The following is a 21480-nucleotide window of genomic DNA, read 5'->3' as shown; positions in this document are numbered from 1 at the left end:
CAGCTTTCGAGAGGGACGCGGCTAACTAGCCAGGTAGCCTTACTAACCCGATGTAATTTTTTTTTTTATTTTTCTTCTGAAAAATGCATAAACGTATAGAGAATAAAAATTAATAAAAATTCGATTTTTTGAAAATTTCCGGGGTATGTGAGTCATTAACAGATGTCACTTTGAGTAACGAAAACGGTACGAATAAAATCTGATTATTTGTGCGAGCTATATTAATCTGAAATCAAACGACAGAAAAAAAAAAAAGTATTTCAGTTGCCTGCTTCAAGTAACGTTTTTATGGTTGCAATTCCAGTAATTTAGAGTTTTTAGCTAGAATTACAGTACATAATTTGAGAACACTAAACTTCACTGTCACTCAAATCACTTGACAAAATTCCAAGAGTAAATGAAAATGGTGTTATATTCTAAACTGGTAATTAGTTTAATAACACATGACGGCGCATAAATGTGAAGAAATAATACGTATACCCTCGGTGCATAAATGTATAAGCTTAAGAAAAAATGAAGCCTCCTCACTTCCTTCTACTCTAGCTTCACGACCTGTACAATCGATTACATACACGAGTAATATTATTCGTATTATGACCTCGATTACCATTATTCGTGATAACCAGAACTGTGTTCCAGTGTTCCATCCTTATGAAATACCCTGAACTCGGCACGTTCGACCACCTGCCGTCTCGATTCGTAATTCCCCACGTTGGCGACCTCTCGGTGACTCCGTCGAAGGACAAAGCTTCCAAACAAGCGTTTGTGCCGTACTCGTGCCCCGATGCATGTGGAGCCAGAGGCGTTCGACCTTGCCTCGAAAGGGCAAGACGTTATAATTGTATGTACAGGTATGCATGTATAATGTATGGGCCCTATCCCAGCTTATCTCCTCCCTTTCTCGCTTTCTCGGTCTCGTATACTTTTCATGTTTATAATACAGACGGAAAAACCGTTTCATCGCGGCGAGCATTCGAAAAGTGTCTGCGATCATTTGCATAAAAATTAGCAAACTGATGGAAACGTGTAAGTATTTTTATACGATTGTAAATGTTGGTAACGCTATTCGTTCTGAGCAATAATCTGTCCAACGTCACTTAGCTGTGTTTCTGTACGGTTAACGCAGTGGATTCGGTATAAAAATAAATTAATTATTGACAAATTTGTCTTCAAGAGTTAGATATTACCGCGGAGATTTATAGGACAACGTTTTATGGCTGTAAAAAAGAAAGTTCGTTGAAATAAAACAATCCTCAACTTTTCAGACAAGTCTGACTGTTTGCTTCAGCAGGTAAACAAATATTGCGCAAATTGTATAACTAAACGACGCCAATAGAGAATTGAAGTGAAAAATCAATACGTCAATCAACTCGACATTATTTACAATTTAAGTTATAAGATTGAGTATTAATTGAACGTTCAATTGGAGAAATAATGTCTGGCTGATCCCACTATATTCTAGAAAAAAGATATCAAAAATTGTGTGATCGATCTTGTCCAAATTATTCGTAATACCCAACGTTCGTTCACTTCAAGAATATGAAGATTTAAGGGTTATCTACTTCTTTCCAAATTTAAGGACAATATGTTGGAGTCAACGGCGTGAATTGCTCGATGTAGCCAGATGTATACTTTATAGATTGATCACGGTTGTACTAGTAAATTAAATGTGGTATCACATTAAGCAGTTGACTTTAAAATGAAAATATTCACTCAAAATGCCTTTATTTGAGTAAAGAAACAATTTTTGGACATATTTCAGAGATTGAATTTCTTTTTCAAACTTGCGTTTTTCTCTCAATGTGAGAATAATTTCACAAAATAAATAGCGGCAATCGATTTGTCACAAAATTTTACCCCTCTTTCATATACTCGACAATTATTTAGTGTGCAGTATATTTCGAGAAAATCGTAAAAAACGAAAATCAAGATTGTACAATAAACTGTAAAAAAAAGTGAACGGGTTAAACAAGCAATTTTAGCGGTGATACAAGTAATACAACTCGGAAACAGATGATTCTACCGGAGGGCTAAAAGCTTCGAATATATAGATCATAAACTGGAAACCACGTCAAACATTGAAGTACAAAAAAAAAAAAAAAAATCGAAAATGAAAATAATTGTGTCAGGGACGTTTTACAAAAATATCTAAAAATTACCTACAGTTCAATTCATTTCTGAATGCATGAAAAAGGCTGTATTTATCGATATTTGTTGTTTGAAAAGGTCAACCGAAGTGTATCGCTTGCAGAGTTTGACGAATCCGCGGGCAGCTTTGCGGCATGGCAGTCGCGGCGGCTCCGTGTGACGATATCTTTGAGATTACGTAATTGTCATAACACGCCGCCGATAATAATTTATACTTTGCTGTTTGGCGGTACGCGCGGGGCCCTCGGCTGGAAAAAGAGGCAAGTGTGGGTATGGCTGTATTGTACTTGGCGGATAGCGGAGCCTGGGCGCGGAATAATAAATTTAAACGAACCCGTGTGTATTCAACCTACATTAAATCCGCCCCGCACATCGCCGATAGCATACACGTATCGCAAGCCAACGAGATCGTTTCACAGTCGTACACCAAGAACAATTTCATTTATGACTTGTGTTTCACTATAGAAAATTCTAGTGATCTGAGTATCGTCACAAAAACGGTTCAAATATCGTTCGAATTACAAGAAAATTTCATACCATCAACTATATAGTCCAATTATATTTGTCATTCACAACATTTTCTAGACGATTCAACGTTAAATCTGTTTACTTAATTACAGTTTTTTAGTTTATAATAAGACTTTAACATCAATTTATTTTTGCTCTTATATCAAATTCCCTGAATTCTTGCAAAATAATGCCGTACACACGAGAAAAATTTCATTTATTATAGTAACTGGAAAAATTCAGTACAACATGTATCGTTAAAAGAACTGTTTGAATATTGTTGGAATTACGAAAAACGAGGTACATGTAACCATTTTGCGCTATTGTTGATTCTTTTTTAGTAATTGCAACGGAAAATCAGTTTGTTCGGTTGACTCTACTTATTCAGTTAAACAAGGCCTTAACATTAATTTATTGTTGCACAAGCTTTAAATTTTCGCAACAGTTACAAGAAAATATAGTAACGGTGATCGTAATGAGAAAGAATAGTAACGGATACTAGACTTTCCGGTAACAGCTAGAAAACTAACTTTCATTTTCTACCCAGAACTATATTTTTCGATTGTGGTAAAAAAAATGAAAATAGTTAAGGACCGAGCGGTAACCGGAACTAAAAATTACTCTCAGTGTACGAGCATAATGAAGAAGTATGGTAACACAGATCATACAGAGCTTCCGATTACGGTTACAAAACTCATTTTCATTTTTTGCCCAGAAATATATTTTACGATTATAGTGAAAAATGTAAGCAGTCAAAAACTATACAGCAATCACAATTAAAAATTTCTCTGGGCTAAGTCGTGTACCAAAGGTACTGTCTTCGGTCGTTTACTTATCTCGTTCAGCTGCGTCGATGCAATGCTTAACATACCAGTCGCCAACTGCGGTTGTTTTCACTGTCGTTCGCAGTCGTACGATAAGAGGCTTCTTTTGTTCCACCCTCTCGGCCACGACTCGCATATTTATTGCCCCTTGTTTCAATAATTTTGATAATTACGCACCTATCGCTTGCATTCGGTTTCCGATAAAACCCTGCGGTTGGATGAACTATTGCTGTATAAACCGTCACGTAGGTATATCCCATATTAACGTCAACGCTCCTCGTGCCTGCCTGCGGAGAACGTATTTGAGTACGCTCTCCTCGTACCAGTAGTCAGTCGGAAGTCTTTGGCCCTTGGACATTGATCTTTCGCTACTTGTATTTCGCGCCGCCTACACTCGTGTCAATTCCGATGCTCCGACGATGTTAGTTGGAAAAAAACTGCTCAGGTATACTCCAAGAGATGTATAATACACGTCTATTTTTAGCGAATTTCAAATTCGTCACACGCAGAGATGAGTTCACACATTTCGATTTAACCGCCACTATTCGCCCCGTCACCTTGTCGCCATGACGAATATGTGCCCAAGAAAAAGTTGGATCTACAGGTTTTATTTTTGGGGTGGTAATGATTTAAAAAGTCCTCAATAATTTTCATACACAATTGTATCGTTGTATTAGATTGGAATACATCAATGCAGCCTTGTTTGGTATTTCAACAATCATTGTATTAAAATCAATTAATCGATCACTCGTGAATTGAAAACTTGTGGTAACATTGTCACACAAGAGACTGTAAGGAAGCGATTAAGTGGCCAGGCAGCGGCGGTCACTTCATCTTCTTCTTCTTCTTCTTCATACTCGTATCCTCGGCGTTCTTACCGTCACGATTTGGAGACGCGGGTTTCATCTCGGATATATAAAACTTTCTCATCTCGGTCACAGCATCGCCAAGTCTCTTATACTCCTCGACTTTCCTCGCGTAAGAGTTAAAGAGTTCGGAATAGCGGCGTCGCTGCTCTCGAATCATTTCAGCGTCTTCTTCGACGCGACAGGCTTTCGCCTGATCGAAATCGAGAGAGTAAATGGTGCGCTGATTCCTCAGCACCTCCTCGTCGCCCTCAGTTTTCACCCATCGATCCTCCTCTTCCTCGTCCTTCGACACGTACGCCGTAATGTTCCAGGGCGGAAGAATCCGCGAAGGATTTGGTGGCGGTTTCAGGGTGCGGATCTCTCCAGCTCCTAGACTCACTAAAGGCCCTTCTTCGTCCTCGGATGAACCAAAGTCCACCATTTCTGATCCAGGTGATAACGTTAAGTCCACGCAGTTCTCTTCCAGGAATGACTCCCTCAGAGAACGTCCTCGCTGCAAACGCCCTGGCTCCGATTCTTCCCACGACCTCTTCATCGCTGTAATTTCGGTTTCACGACGCTTGTCCTGCTCGACCTATAAAATATTGCTTCCAGAATAGTGAGTTTGATTCATGGTATGGATATTATACTACCAAGTCATCACAGTCATAACATGCTATCTCGAACTTCGATTGGAACAAGACATTATCTTAAGTATAAGTAGACATTTGTTTTTTCTGAAATCATGTTGGCAACACTGTTGCCCGCTGAATATTGAATTAAAAAGAAACTTCGATGGTTCGAACCTACAATAATTCAAATTCATAATACTTTTATACTTTACTCCGATCAAAACTGAAATGCATTTACGCACTTCCGTAGCTAAATAATTAGCAATAATTGAGAAACAAAATTGGACATTAATAGTTTTTTCTTACTCTCTGTAACGGTGCTTACTTGTTCCAATCTCTAAAACTACCCTCGTTCATTAACGGAAGGATCATAGCAACAAAATCAGAATTATATCAATTAATTAAAAATAAATGAGCGACGAAATCCCATATATTTTTTTGTTGTTTCAATTTCGTTGCAGTTGTTATGTTTTTAACAACCTAATACCGCCCTCATTTGATCACGAAACGGCTTGAATGACAGCACTGAAGTTAGGGTAGCAGATTATCAACTAATTGCTGTATTTGACTGATTGTGAATGTTGTTTGTGAACTTAGTAGTGCTGACTTGATATGTACACATACTCAGGAGATTCGATAACTTACCACAATCAAGTGGTACCTTATACATACAACCATGTTGCCCTTGTACTTACAATTGATTTTTTGTGCACTACCTGAACTTTTGTTCCAGCATCGGTTACGACCTGTAGCTTACACGACGGATGCTGCAGTATCGTAGAGGAAGAACCGTCCGTAGTTAAACCAGTTTCAAATCTGTCTCCAGATCCCCGTTCCGACGCCCGGTTCCTGGTACCACGTTTTAGTATCGAGGACGTGGAAGTTCTGCCATATCGTGGATCATAAATGGTCCCTCTAGCCTTGACTTCATTCGCGACAACCCACTCGGACGGTTTCAACGGCCAGGAGTCATTTGCAACGTAGGCGCGAACATGGTACTCAGTTGGACTGTCGTCAACTTCCTTGGTGGAATGAAGACTGAGCGATTTCGAACGACCCCGTGTCCTCGTGGTGTCTCCACCTTCTTCTGAGCGCGAGAGCTGCAGAATGCTACCTTCGAAACTCTCGCGGTTTTCGACATGAGAGAGCAGCACGGATGGTAAAATGAGAACGGAACCACCAGTGGCCTCGTACAATACTCTGTCATCCCTGTCAAAGACTTTGAAAACGATTTCCACAAGATCGTACGACGTCGAAAGTCTGAATGAGATCAATGAGTCGGTGGCGACTTTGACGATCCATTTTCCGATTATATCACCAACGTTTGGCACATAGATGTTGGACAGTTCCTGGACACAGAGACCTGGTGGTTTAATCCACTTGCTGACTGCCGGGCTGAACATTGGCTCACCCTTGATAGTTGCAACACGGAAGTGCCAATTGAGTTCCTTGAACCTGTTTCCATCACTCCATCCGTAACCGATCACAGTGTATCCGCTTTCGACGTACGGGTAATGAGCTGTTGCTACGGTGCTCCCTATCCTCACGACCTCGCGGTGCGTCTCATTATTCACAACCCTGAGCAAGTACCTTGGCAAACTTGCGACGAAATCCATGGCTGCAAAGACTCGATCACCCGGTCTTGGCACGTTCACAACAAACCTCAGAATCGGGACCCATTGGTTTGGATGAACGTTTCGCAGGACGCCTCGACACTCGTCGATGTTCAAGACGTGGCTGAGGTCCTTGTTGCAAGGGTATAAGAGGGTCCTGACTTCGGCTGGAATGCTCGAGATGACTTTACGTACCAGTAAACGTGCTACTGACTCCCGTTTCGAGTAGTCAAACAATTCGACCACCTTTCGCAGACTTTGTGCAATTTCCGAGTGCTTATTGTGCGACGAAAGGTGCATGCTTTTATACATTCTCATCAGCGCCATCTTAAAGAAAGACTGTATTCCGACAACCGCTTTGTCGTAAAACGTTAATTCAGCGTCCTCATCGTCGCACTCCTTTTCATTTGGCTGAACCTGTTCTTTGGAGTTTCCTTCACGAATAGCGATTTCCGAATTCATGAAGAACACTCTCAGTGCTCGACATATCACGGCACTATCGGTTACGGTTAAAAGCGAGTCTTGGACTAGTATCCCCAATTCTCTAAGAAACGTTTCGTGTACACTCGACCTCACTTTTTTGTCCAAGTTGGACTCCAGCACGTCAGCATCACTCGGCATATAGCTCTTGTACAAGGCTCGAAGGTGACCAGCGTATTCCGGCTTACCGAATGCTTGAAAAGCCTGGCTCACTTTGTTGCTGATATTGTTCGCAATGGCCTCAACTCTGTCCGACTCGAAGGACATCAGCTCCTGTATCCTTAGCCGGTCACCAAGGTGGAAAATAGTGTCTGACAAGATTCTGACGAAGGAACATTCCGCCCGGAAAAATATGCGATAAAGGTGTCTCCCGGGTCCGGCTTCAAAGATCGTTGCACCAGTGGAACAGGTTTGAATCGACGCAACTGCAGGCTCGTCGTCATTCGACCTTTCGAAAAAGTTGTACTTCTCAACGGTCAAATACGAGGGACTGGAGTCGTCTCGTCTACCGGGCAATTCCGATGACATCCAGTAGTAATCAATGAGAACGAATTTCGTGTCCATAGAATCGATCAGCATGTATAAGGGACCGTTTTTACCGTTTGTTATCTTCTCCTGCCATTTCAAAGAACTCAGGAAAGCCGGTGCAACCGCAATGCTTGATGCTGTCGTGACCTTTTTACCGTCTCTACCTCCTCCGGGTTGAGTTTTACCCTTGGCACCACCTCCTTCGACATGCCCACCATCTGTGACCATCGGCAATAAGTCAGAGACCCGAGCATGGTATTCAAAGTCGGTAGGTTTGTAGAGGATATGGATCTCCTCAAGGTAAGGCGCTATTTTTTCAAATTCAGTCCACATGCCGATGTCTGGCAATGGCGTTGTGGCTTTTGGTACTTTTTTGCTCTCCGATACATTTTCGATGTTTTCATCACTCTCATTTGCCTTACTCATCCGCGTGAGTATGTCGATTAATTTCAATGAACGTACTCCCGAACCCGGATATATTTCCGAAAGGGACACGCCGTGCCTCGAGGCCCAATCGAACCAACGGTGCAGCTTCCACCTCATTTGTGGTGATGACATCTACCAATTGGCGTGGAATAAAGTGACGGGTCAGTTCACGTGATTGCGTCAACGCACAGTGGACCAGTAACCATTAATCGAAATATAATTCGATCATCATGAACACATATATTTTAAGAATCTATGATCCATGAGTACAACCATGATGATGCAGATTCAAAATGCAGGATTACGGTAACCTCAATATAAGTATAATCACGATCATAATTACATTTGCGAACACAAATATATTTTTCAAATTGTTTGCTTTGAGTTTTGGCTGAACAATTATAATAATTCTTTACGGATATGATTATGGTACAAAAAGGAGAAGCAAAAATGATCAGCTTTAAACCAATGCAGCTTGAAAATCTGAACTAAATTCATCCGTAACCCGTAAAAAAAAAATTGATGAAACAACGTGGAAACGTTAATAGAAACTTCAAAAAATGAATATATTCCGATTATATCTAACTTTTTTACTATAAACTCCACTTTTTGAGTTTCAATATTTCCATAAAAAACACTTAACATGTATATTTATTGTCAGTCCCGTTTACGAGACCCTTGGCCCACTGTGCGACGATTTAACTAACTCAGCTCACATTTACACTAGTTCCCCGAAATTTGTCAACATATACAGGGTGACTCCGGCACGGTGTAATATTGGTCACATCTTCGGTCCCGAATTCCTCGGTGTAAGCAAGTTTTGCGAAGACCGTGACGCGAGGAATGGAAGAATTCTCCGACCTTTTGCTTGGCGGAACATCCGAATCGCTTTCTTCCTTCTCAGGCTGATCGATGCCAATCACGTATCTGATCAGAAGGTCCCATTTGTCATTCGGGGAAAAAGACTTGGAGACCAATGAGAGGCAGATCCATCCTGTTGAATTTACCAGAATTTTTCACTCTTTCATGGTGGGTAAGTTAATTGCATGAGCGTACCGACGTGTAATATAATGATGCAGATGATACTGACCCGTGAAACACGAAATTGGATAGAAGTCATTAATCTCTCTCTGGTTGGTCCAGGAGAGCGAGGCTAGCTTCATCAGAGCTTTCGCCACGAGCATTGGCCACAGCTCATAGTCATTCCCAGTACGTGGTAAGAGCGGTCGACCATATTTATCCACCGGAATCATGTCGTCGACAATGAATCGACGCCAGAAACCCATGAAGAACAAACGTACCACGTATTTGCCTGACTTATAAATTGCATTATCCTTAACATATGTATGTTATATCGTGAAGGTAATTTTAGTATGCAGTATGCTGTAGGTCATGAGATATTATGATAATGTCATGGAATCAAAATTCTATGGGCACGTTTACCGAGATCGTAATAAATTGTACCGTTTGGATTGACCACTGGTTGATGTTGCGGCGTGCCTTTGCCAGCCTTGTTCATGGAATAGACGTGCATCCAGCCTTGCCAAGGAAGAGATGCACCGAGCCAAGTGAAATTTGCAGACTCTCCTTCGACTATGAGACCGTCGCGACCAATGTACTGAAGACTTATCATCGTCGATACAAACCATCTGACAAACTATTCACAATGAAAGAGAAATAGCTATGGGCACACAATGAGCGGCACGTGTGATACGCTAGGGTATAGCATTAATTACATGAGTTATTTGCAAGAACAACACATAACCACGTTATACCTGCCTCGCTATGTAGAATGTGCTTGTTGTTTTTAACGAAGTCCGGATACACGTTGGTCGGTACGTAGACCACCGGATTATTCTTAAAAAAAAAGTACATACAATTAGAGTTCATTCCTCAAAAACAGATAATATAATTCTGAATAACTGCATTTGGGAACTTTGATTCAGAAAAACTATAATGTTGGACTTTACAGTTTCAGATTTCATCCAAATAAAATATATTCATTCTGTGGAAATCACATAAATCGTCTGACAATTCGATCAGATCTGGAATAGGTAGAATTCTTACCGATAAATTGTCGATCGCAGATCCTCTCCTCCATTCTGAAATCTCCTGTAAAGACAGCGGCATCAAGTTTGGTTCAGGGTCCGAGAAATGCCCATCGGTACCATCTGAGATTGTAGGAATTCAGTGAAAGACCATAACGGAAAAAAAGTTTCTTTACTGTCATATAGGCAGTAACTTTCCTTGGCTTCGTTGGTTGTTTCGCATAGAGAATTTTGATTACGTCGAACGGCTATGTTTTTGACAATGCGATGATAATTCACGCTTACTTTTCGGAACATCCCACTTTTCCGCGTTCAATTCCGCATCGCTCCATTCAGACCAAGGAATTGTAGGTTCTCTCTCAGCTTGATCATTCCTAGTTACGGTGTCACTCCGCACTTTTTTCGAACTCTTTGACATTTTCAATTATAAAATTTTTCGACATTAACCTTGAAGGTTTGATCTGTCGATAAATGTAGAATAAGCTCACAGGACAAATCAAACGTAGACGGCAACGACTGTGCAATTAATTTACGGTTAATCAGCTCAGTTCACGCCCATACATAATTACGGTACACGTATATTACACATCGCATACTGTATGACATTCTAAGCCGGTAATGCATTGCTACTGTGTCACGTTTCAAATTTTACGAAGCACCCCAAATTTGTAGGTCATGTCGTGGGCGTAGACTTTTCCTGGATAGAGGATGCACGATGGAAACCCCGGAGTGTTAACAGCGTTCGGATAATTCTGAGGTGAAAGCATAAGGCCTCCGTGCCTGCGATACAGGATCCCATCTTTACCCGGTGTTTCTTTCTCCCGCTTCACTACCTTCTGCTTGTACCATTTCACGTAAGTCACATTATACTCGTTAGATCACGGATCGTGCGTGATATTAAAATTTGTTAAAATCTCACCTCAGGCAAACTTTCGTTGCTATTCGTTCGGTCTCCGCATTCACCCCAACAACAGTCTTTAATATCCGGCAAATGGGATTGTCCGGGTTCCGGAAAATCGTTGCAAGTATAAATGTGTAATCCGGGTTGATTCGAATAGACTTCCATGAATCTCCCCGAGCCAGGATGCAATAATCTAGTGATAATATCAGATATGATATTCGTGTGGACGTTGATCAATATCATTTCTAAAACCCTTTTTATTTGCCAAGTTTTTGTCTAATGACCATCGATACTCTTTGGGCACACTGTAAATTTGTTTGTGCTATTATTCATTACAATTTTACTGTTTTATGTCTAAATAGTTCATCTCTGAAGAAACTGCGAAACCAGTTCAATTTTGCAAGAAAGCTTAAAGGTGCGAACAAAATAATATTCGAAATGAGAGTATGTTCGAAAACTTCCGATCAATAAATACAAGGAAAACTGAGTAAGTATCCATGAAGGCGCGTTTTCTGATCATATCTGTTAAGTTTTTTTTCTTACAGAGTCTCGATTCCCAGACTTTTACGAAAACTCCCTAAGTAAATCGAATTGTCGTGTACCATCCATTTTAATGGCGGAAAGAGAAGTGGCTTTGTATACCTAGCGTGAAATCGGTAGCACCAACAGCTCGGAGCGTTGACGCAGAGGTTGTGATCGTAACCACCCCCGGGTACCTGGCGGAGTCTTTGCTTGGTGAGCTGGGTTGGAAACCGTAGATCATAGATCGTTGAATCCACCGATCGAATGGCACCGGTTGGTATTTTGTCCCTGACATCCATGAACGTCCATCTCCCGGCGTTCACGGTCACGACATGGTTCCTCAGCTCACTCGCTCCGGTGCCCTGCATGGGGTTCGAATGCGGTGAGGTTGTCACGCGTATTACTGGTACACGCCTCACGGTTCTGTACGGGCACTTTGTAAACTCACGTGACCAGCAAGATTGAAGAGGCAGCGGGTGGTGATGTTCACTGGTGTCGGCTCCGTCGAACTCGCCCGGATATTTACGTGGAGCTGATTCTCGTCCGTCCAGGCGAACTTTACCTGCGTAAGCATTTTGCCTCGCCAGCCTTCGACGTTCGCGTAGCTCAGATTGCTCATTACCTAAAGAGTTCCGAAATATCGGTTTAATTCTTTCAGTCACATTTCATCTGGCCAAACGTTACACCACGTTGTATGCGCTGTTGTGAATTCAATATACTGGGGTACGCCACTTGGCATCAGAAGCTGCACCATTAAAAGACAGTCGCATTTCACTATAAAGTCTCGCTTTATTGTCTTTTATTATGATGTATCGATTGACGTATCATAAAATGAAAGTAAAAACTTACACGGCTTAAAATGCGGATGATTTGCGTGTGACAAAATAAAAGTAAGCGCTTATACGGAATTTTCTACGACTTGATCTTCGTACTTTCAATCGAATAAAATGTGGTTTACTAAGGTACCAGTTTCTCGGACCTACATTGAATTATTGGATGCCAATGCGGGGAGAGGATTTTGAAAGTAACATGTCGCCTGTGGACTGGCAACCCGGCTTTCATAAGAATTGCAGGTTGGGTTGCCTGTCTGTAGGCGACTTTTAAGATTCGTAGTTAACTTCACGAAAATTCCTAATCACTGATCGAATACTTTTTTTCTGTAACTAATATCTCCGACATACTCTCAGGTATCATGATGTCTGATTTTTTTTTTGGATTTTTCAGAGAATGTTAAAGCAACTTTGTCAAGTTTTGGAAGAGTGATTAAGAACCGAAGGAACATGCAATAATTCGAATAAAATAATTTTAGGTATATTCAAACCTTATTCAATAATATCAATATCACTAACCACCTGTTTGCCAACTATGCAAGACTCCCAATTGACATCGTCGAAAGCACGAACGTCTCCCTTGGTGTAATTGTCGATCGACCGATATCCACAAGCGTTGGTATTGACGACATTAATATCCGATGATACATGATTGGTCAGGCACCCGATGATATTGCCAAAGTACCTGTTCTTCAAGTATCCTGTTGTTATCGTTAATCAGCAATCACTCGCCATAATCGTATCCACAAAAGTATAGTATTTCAATTCAGTCACCCTAGCAAATTGTGATCTACTGTAATTAATTAGTTATTTGTGACATTTTAGTCCGTATCGATGATTTTTCGAGATAAACTAGTATAACCGCTCTTTTATAATACATATAGTGTTGGGACCTGAGAAAATACGCGAGAACAACGTAGGAAGAAGCGCTGAAATTCAGATCGATGCCTCGTCGTTTGACTGCTGCAACTTAAAATTTTTTTTTTTAAAGAAAATGAAAACACTTGAAGCAATTTGAGTTTGATGTCTTTATTATTTATAGTTTCAAGAGTGTATTAGAATTTTTTCATTGGAATTAATAACAAAATGGCAGCATGGCGCACAAAGTAGCGAAAGACTCGAGGGCTTTTGCGATGGCGCATATCGTGACATCACTGCCCAAGCTTGTATAACAGATAGAAAAACTTTTTGAGTTGAAAACACCTTTTCGGATTCGAGCTCGTAGCTCAAATGTGACGATTATGTGTTAATTACGTCCCAGCTGTAATAAACGTAACATCCCTCACGGAAAAATACCCTCAATTTTGGTGTAAATTCGTACCCTCAACTCATAGATGATGCTAAATCCCCGTAAGAAAAAAGTTGAGGGTACGAGTTTACACCCAAGTCGAGGGTTTTTTCCGTGAGGAATACGAATAAAAAAAATTCATTTTTTGACCGAAGATTGTTTAAAAAATGTGTATAAAAAAATTTCGGGATTGCTATTCAAAAATGTAGCCACGAGCTCGAATCGATAAACAAGTTTTAAAGATTGTGTCAACCTTTCAAAACGATTGGAAAAAAATTGACCGAGGAGTTTGCGCCACCGGATTAAAAACGTGGTCGTTCGCTACTGTGATGTGCCAGGCCACCAGTTTTTTAAAAATTTCAATAAAAAAAATTTCCAATCTTCTTGAAACTATAAATCATGAAGCCCTCAAACGCAAATTGCTCTAAGTGTTTTCATTTTTCTTAAAAGAACCTTTTAAAAATAGGTATGATTTTCGACCGTCCAGGCCGCCCCCCCCCCAATAAACTGATGTGCTGAAACATGGATTAGAATCCCGGTGAAACTGGGAAGAATGATCATGAGTATCAAAGAATCGATGGCTAAGCGAATACGAGATTTCTCCTGACTCCGGCCGTAACTTTTCGGCGACTCATAGCAACTGATTTGGACTGAGCGCAATTATTTTTTGTCAAAAATAAAAAAAACATCGATGTAGCGTCTGAATGCATTGATTCTAACATATTACAAAATCTGCGAAATTCTACGGAAAACGAAGTAGTTAGCCTTCTTTTTTCTGCCGCAAACGGACCAAAAATACGACGGAATTTTTCCGTTGATTGGTTACATTATTTGACTCGCTGATGATAGCGGCCTTGGATAGCGCGCAATCGATTTCTCCTACAAAAATTCGTCGATTTACAGTCCAAATAAATTGAGTCTAGCATTTTTGATATGAAAAATTTTTTTAAAACGACCTCCTAAAATAATGACTTCAGAATTTCAAATTCAAAAATTTATTTAATTTTAGGGTGAATATTATAGGAAAATTCAGCATAACTTGGAGCATTTCACAGAAAATGAGAACTCCGCAGGGTTTTCAGAAAAATCTAGATACGTTCACAAATACAGTGACGACGGGGAATGTACCTTCTATGGTATCGTACCCAAGGACGACGTCTCCAAATATTCCTTTATCATTTGGCACTTTTACGGACTGTAGGGCCGCACCCCAGGTAATCAATCGAACCGAAGAATTCCCCTTGTTTGTCATGGTATACCTAAAAATCGCATCACACCGGTATATATTATATATAGGTTGGATTGATAACCGAACGAATGTGATCGAATGTTCTCAGATTTCGATCGACCTACCGTCGGACAATTTCGTAACAGTCACGATTTACCGCGCCGTTATCAGAACTCCGCACAAAACCGAAGCCATCCTCCTTTATGAATGTATTTTCAGTGGACATTTCACTGATGTATTTTATTAGTATTGTAAATGTATTATTACATTGGATTTTAAGTGTGTTTCAGAAACTTGTTAATTTAAACGAATATTATAACATCGAAACGACTTTCTTTTACATTATTTCATGCAGTGACATTCCCTCATGCAATAACGAGAATTTTGAAATCACAGAGTTATGCATGTCGCCAAAACGTCATTTCTTTACTGTGGCGATAGCGAGATTCCGAATGAGTCGAATGCGATTTCGATTAACACTTGTTTTTGTTAGGACCACGTCACGAGAACATACCAAATACCTTTTGAAAAATGTAGTTTCTATTTTATTTTACGTTTGCATCGATATACTACAATAGAATGTGTCATAGGTGTGATAAATATTGTTTTTGGAAGCAAAACTACGTTCCTGCAAAGTAGCAGAATTGGTTCTGATCGTTTCAATCAGATCTCTGAAGTAATACAAACATTTGTCAAACGACCAAATAACGACATTCATAATACTAAAGGTCATAATTCAATTCAACTCTTATGCAAGATTGTTGACACAATATTGATATATTTAGGTACCATGGATGGGAAAAAGTCATGTAACAGCAGTGTGGCAACTTACACGCTCAGGTATAATTTTATGCAATCATGTATAGAATTATGTCTATTCTTAAATTATGTTGAGTAAAAACTTCTTCAGTTATGGAAAATTCCTCATTACACTCTGTGCGTAGCGCTTTCGGAATATTCCTCGTCAGTACTCCTTAATAAACCCATCGCGACACTCGCAATTTCAGACCTTTTTTTATTCATCGAAACATCTCTCAACTTCTTAATTATACAAGTATTTCTTGCTCTCTTCGCCTTTTGGTATGCCAACACATCACAGTCAAGTATCAACAACGCCTGATCAATCGGGTGTGATTGCCTCAGTTTGAAGTGCAGCAGCAATAGTTGTACTAACGTTATCAACATTCTCAATAGTCCCATTTTTCGCATTTACTTTCGTATCTCTATCAGTCTCATTGCGATGATCATCCTTCTTTCTCGTCTCCGTGCTGCTCTTCTTTCTTCTATCTCTCTCTCCTTCTTTCTTCTTCTTTCCCCCGCCATCCTTCGGCTGACTATCAATGTCCTTAGACCAAGAACAGCTCCTGCGGTTCGGTGTTCTTGGAAGCGACCACGAACTGCTGCGAGATTTATGTTTGGGCGAAACACTACGAGACTTTGCCCGAGTAATCATAACTCGCGATCCAGATCTCCTTCTGCGTTTTCGTCTGCTGGAATTTGTTCTAGAGTTACTTCTCGACCTGTTCAATTTCCGCGACCGTGATCTCGACCTTGACCTCGACCTTGACCTTGACCTTGACCTCGACCTAGTCCGTGAATTTGACCTTGAGCGTCGCGAGCATGACCTTGCCCTCGCCCCGCCTCTTCGCCTCGAATGAGATCTACTTTTGCTCCTGGTTCTGCTCCTGGCTCGTCCCCTGCTCCTGCTCCTAGTTCTACTTTTACTTCTGCTTCTACTTCTCGTCCGACTTCTGCTCCTGCTCCTGCTCCTGTTTCTACTTCGACTACGACTCCGCCTCCTGCTCCTTGACCGCGATCTGGAGTAGGATCTAGTCCTGGATCTCCTACGACTCTGTGATCTCGACCTGGAGTCGCGTTCCCAATCGCTCTCTAAATCCAAATCGTGGTAGTCCTGCCCTGTCAGCTTCGCAAAGTATTTGTAGTACTGATCGTTGTAGACGTGAGGGTTGAACGGACGCGGCTGACGGAAATGGCCGCGCCACGGGGTGAAACCCCTGCCTCTTCCACGCAGAAAACGTCCTCTTGGTGGTCCTCTCGGTATTCCCCGCATCATTGGCGAGAAAAATAACGGTGATGTGGCCCCGTTCCAGTACCAGGCTGGATCGAAGCTTGGGTACATCACTGGATACGTACCTGCAGTATCAACTGAAAGCGGGCCTGCATACATTAAAAGAGCACAGTTTGATCACATTTGGAAATATATGTTATATTTCCGAATCATGACAGAATTAGGTTTTGAAAATTTCCTGAACTTCTTTCTTCGACATATCGAATTTAACTACAATTTTTCAATATTTTTAAAAATATTGGAATTGAACAGTTTATCAATAAAACTTAGAAGATCGCAAGGATTAGTAAATAACAAGTTTAGGTATTAAGCATGTATATTTTTGTTGATCTAATGATTATTATTGATGAGTACCGATAATAGTTGAGAAATTTAGAGATCGTATTGTGCTCCATATTGTCCAATATTTCCAATAACAACTGCAAGTATGTACTTAAACTTCCCTAACATTTTTATATTTTTCAGGTTTTTCTAAAAAGTGGCTACCCTGTCTTAACAAAAAAATTGTGATAAAATATTTCACGTAAGTTTGACCAATACCTGAGGAGGATGATGGAAGGGCGATGCCGCTAGTAAGCACGCTCTTTACCTTCGTTGCTCCGTCATCCGAGTAATCCGAATCTTCGTCCGTCGCAGATTTTTTGTCCTTCTTTTGTTTTTTCTGCAAATGTTAAGGTTAATACTAGGTTCAGAAATGTCGAGAAATTTTTGTTTACCTATTTCGCATGAATAATGAGAAAATAGTTTCTAATGCAAACCTTTTTCTTTTTATCCTTCTTAATCTTTTTCTTTTTAGATTTCTTATTCTTTTGATCTTTTTTTTTATCCTCATCACATTCCGAGTTTTCTGACGTTTTTTGCTGGCCCAACTTTTCTGATTTTTTGACATCCTTTTTAGACTCTGTATCAGTTTTTTTGATCTCAATTTCCTTCTGCTCAACTCTCACCTAATAGAATCAAATACTATAATTACATTTAAATTGACATTGCTGAGTGCAATTTGGAGCATGCCTCAAAATTGTCATACAATAAAAACAACAGTGCCATTACCTTAAGTCTATCAAACAATTCGTCAAGCAATCGTATGCTCTCCAACTGCCTCTGAGCCTTTATCAGTTTCCGTTCCTCTCTGGCAATTTTCATCGATACCTTGTCCTCTTCTTGTTTTCGAATAATGGTCAAAGCTTTTCGCTTACGCTTTTCTTCTCTTTTCTGACGTCTAAGTTGCTTCGCGTTACTGTTCGCTTCTTCTTGCTTTCTATATCGCGCATGAAAAATAACGTGGATTCTTAATATATGTTCATTTTAGAATTGATAATCTAGCCATGGTTGCTACTCACCTCTGTTCTGCTTTGCGTGATTCAATCGCTTCTTGCTTCTTACGCAGTTTTTCCGCAGCCATGCTGTCCTGTGCAGTCAGTCGCTTTCTTTCAAACTCCCGATGGGCTACGCTTGAGTCGTTCATGTGTTTTGTTTTGTCAAAATCAGCCTGGACAAAATTTTATTGAATAAACAAGCCAAGAACGTGATGTTGCTGTATCCTATCTCACCTTTGCAACGATGTTTCAACAACCCTAATTATGATAGCTCTGTCCCAAGTAATGCAGTTCTTGATGAATATTCGAATGCAAGATCTATCATCAGTTTCGATTTAGAGTTATTCCCAAAACTATATTCTTACATACTAACGATCTGAAATTCCCTGCTAACTAAAATACTGCCTTTGAAACGAATGAAGGAATAAACAAACCAATAAGCTTGGCATGTACCTTAATTGTTGCCGTAAGGTACTTGAGTGGCTCCTTCTTCAACAGTTTCATCCCTCGGAGGGCGTCCATAGCATTGACAAAGTCCATATACTCAACGTACTGAATATAAGCATCAAAGAAAAGCCCATCGCCGAAACTAAATTTTTGTATATTTGTGCCAAGCCTCATTCTTGATCTATATGGATCTGCAGCTGGGACATCGACCCTCCGAAGGGGTCCCCATTTTCGGAATATTTTGGAGACCAGTGACTCGCTGGGGATTTCAGCCCCCTCCTCACAGAACCACTTCACTGGCAAGCCAGTAATATGAATGGTGTCAGGTCTTTCGCCCGGTTTTAATTCGTTCATGTGTTTGGCATCCCTGAAGTAAGAGTCCCACGAATGCCGGGTCGGAAACTCGTCCTTGGCCTCTGCAGCCCGGACTTTGAGGATATTTGGGAATCCGGCTAGGTTTAAACGCTGGGAATCTAGCCTGGCGAGAACCTGCTGAAGTCTGCATTTGTCTTCCAGATCGCCCTCCAGTCTCACAAATTCCAATGTACTTTTCGTTACTTTCAGTGATGAGAATTGGTCGGGACGAACCAGGACGCGTATCTTCTCCATTACCTCCCATGTTGATATTGTTTTGCCTGTTTATATTTCATACCAATGCGCTGTAAGACCTGCCGATTCTAGAGAGATTATTTGTATGAGGCTAGAAATTTATCTCTTCTACGGACAAAATTAGATGAGCTGAAAAGCTTTAACCATTTTAGCGCATCAAGTTATTACTACAGAATAAACAGCAACACTGTCCAACATTAATTGATCGTTTTTCAGCATCACACAACCAGGTCAACTGTCAGATTTAGGTATTTCAATGCTGAGTACTTCTCTTCCGTTAACAGATACTTTGAATCATGTTACATTTTTTGAAAAGATTGAATTCGGATGAGACAAAAAATATTACACCTGAAATGTCAACCGATTAAATTTGATGAAAAACCCTAATAATAGTCATGGAATTGAATCATAACCATTACGGGAATTTTGTATCCAGCATAGAAACATCTGTACAAGAAAGTTGGAGCAATATTGCAATGTAGAATTCACTTATAGGATGTTGTATATGTATCCAAGTATCGTTTTTCTTCTCACTTTGCAATGTAACACCATCATTTCACTTTCTAGGTAAAGAAATACCAATACTGCCAATACATGTATGAAATATCATGCGATTCAACAGAATTGAGACAAAAAAAAATGGATCGAATAATATTCAACGTTGTTGTATTTGATAACTGTAAAAGATCTCCGACTATTATCGACATCAGCGTTACGCGGCAGCTCGGTTGATATTTTACCTGGTATCTTCAGTTGAGGTAGATTAACAGATACATTAATTTTGGCAATTGGTTTCAAATACAGGCCTCGCGGCGCATATAACGGAACGACGTCGCTCAGGTCCCTGCAGCTCCGAAACCCGTTGACAACCTCTCCGCTGCGGGTTTCCCTAGCCGTCTTTTCGTCCATCTCTAACCTAGTTTCTAACCTAACAGTGAAAAATCAAGTGGACGATTCGCGGACAATTGATATTCAGGATTGGCGAGAGAGCCAAGTTTTAGACAACGTTAAACCAGAAGTTAAAATTACTAAAACGAAATAATTCATACGATTAAATAATCCTAATGAAACGGGAACTGCCAGCGGAGAGGTTGTTGTTGGGTGTTGGAGTTGCGCGGCATCTCGTATCGTAATCGTTCTACGTTTTTTTCAAGTGCTACTCCAGGTATCAACGTAATATCTTCAGGCTGATGATTAACTGTCCGGATCTTCCTCTGTCGATCAACCGTTTTATTTCTTCTCACAACTATTTGTATAAATATAGTACTTTTTCAACCTGCTTCAACTAGTATGACTAGTATGGACTTGTATTCACCCCACCACTACCCCACGTTACGCAGCCTATTATTTGCCCAGACTGGCCGTAGATGCTGCAGTCATTAGTCACGGAGTAAGAGGGAAGGAGACCAATCTCAATGCTGCAAAACCTGCGTTGATTTTTAGGTCTCTATAGTAGTACGGTATTCTGCCACTCGCAGTGCTGATGCACAATATTATGTCATCGACTAACAGAGCGGCGCAGGGAAGGGGGGTTTGTTTAACATCCATTCAAATGTTCGACCGCAAAAGTTTGTGCGCATTTGCACATGGCAAATGATTTTGCCAATATTGTTTTTTCTATAAATTAACTGCACACACCACTTATTACAAACGTCAGGCATTAATTAACATGGTTGATTTGAGATCAGTCTTCTTCCCTCTTACTCCCCGATCAACTCCATACAGATCACTGATCTCTATATAACACAGAGATCAGTGATACAAATGCACATTCGTCAAGGACACCTACCGAATCTAGTGGAAAACTGCATCGATATTAAACTTCCGATCTATCGATGCGATCGAAGAACTTATTACTTTTAAAGCACTTATTTTACTGATGTGATAGATATTTGAATGGAAACTAAAATTCCAAGACCATTTAGAAATTAACCAAAAATTACTATTGATTTGTTGCCCAGATGTCTATCCGATTATAGTATAAAACCTAAAATATAACAATCACAGGTGCTAGAGTTTTGTTGTAATGAATTTATTATTCGGCATTTTAAGACCGGTTCATAGTTATCCGACAATTTGCAAAAGATTCAAAATTTGGAAACGTTTTGTAATCAAAGATGAATGAGATATTTCAAAATAAGTAATTGAGGGAAAACCTCGTTAAAATTTCATATCTATAAAGTTAATTCTGGGGAC

General features: G+C 40.3%; 2 protein-coding genes across 10 annotated transcripts; both read right to left on the bottom strand.

Annotated features, from left to right (window-relative positions):
* Window positions 1-4304: 4304 nt before the first annotated feature.
* Window positions 4305-8138, bottom strand: LOC124299607 (uncharacterized). The gene is made up of 2 exons (XM_046752872.1): window positions 5655-8138; window positions 4305-4922 (listed from the first exon to the last, which is right to left on the bottom strand). Exons 1-2 carry the CDS (start codon window positions 8136-8138, stop codon window positions 4305-4307), a joined length of 3102 nt encoding a protein of 1033 aa, XP_046608828.1.
* Window positions 8139-15818: 7680 nt separating this feature from the next.
* On the bottom strand, window positions 15819-20954 carry LOC124301157 (A-kinase anchor protein 17A). 9 transcript variants are annotated; one of them, XM_046755886.1, is made up of 8 exons: window positions 20334-20954; window positions 20025-20212; window positions 18682-19310; window positions 18253-18401; window positions 17957-18170; window positions 17671-17859; window positions 17453-17573; window positions 15819-17001 (listed from the first exon to the last, which is right to left on the bottom strand). In XM_046755886.1, exons 2-8 carry the CDS (start codon window positions 20191-20193, stop codon window positions 15944-15946), a joined length of 2529 nt encoding a protein of 842 aa, XP_046611842.1. In that variant the 5' UTR covers window positions 20194-20212; window positions 20334-20954; the 3' UTR covers window positions 15819-15943. The 9 variants fall into 9 exon arrangements, with proteins under 9 accessions (XP_046611842.1, XP_046611847.1, XP_046611846.1 ...); XM_046755891.1 differs by having other exon boundaries at window positions 18682-19352; window positions 19819-20128; window positions 20334-20948; XM_046755890.1 differs by having other exon boundaries at window positions 18682-19352; window positions 20025-20128; window positions 20334-20948.
* Between the last annotated feature and the right edge of the window lie 526 nt (window positions 20955-21480).

This window comes from Neodiprion virginianus, chromosome 3, assembly GCF_021901495.1.
Source record: "Neodiprion virginianus isolate iyNeoVirg1 chromosome 3, iyNeoVirg1.1, whole genome shotgun sequence".
Classification (NCBI taxonomy): domain Eukaryota; kingdom Metazoa; phylum Arthropoda; class Insecta; order Hymenoptera; family Diprionidae; genus Neodiprion; species Neodiprion virginianus.
Note: the sequence above shows the minus strand (reverse complement) of the source record. Positions and strands in the feature narration are given on the sequence as shown.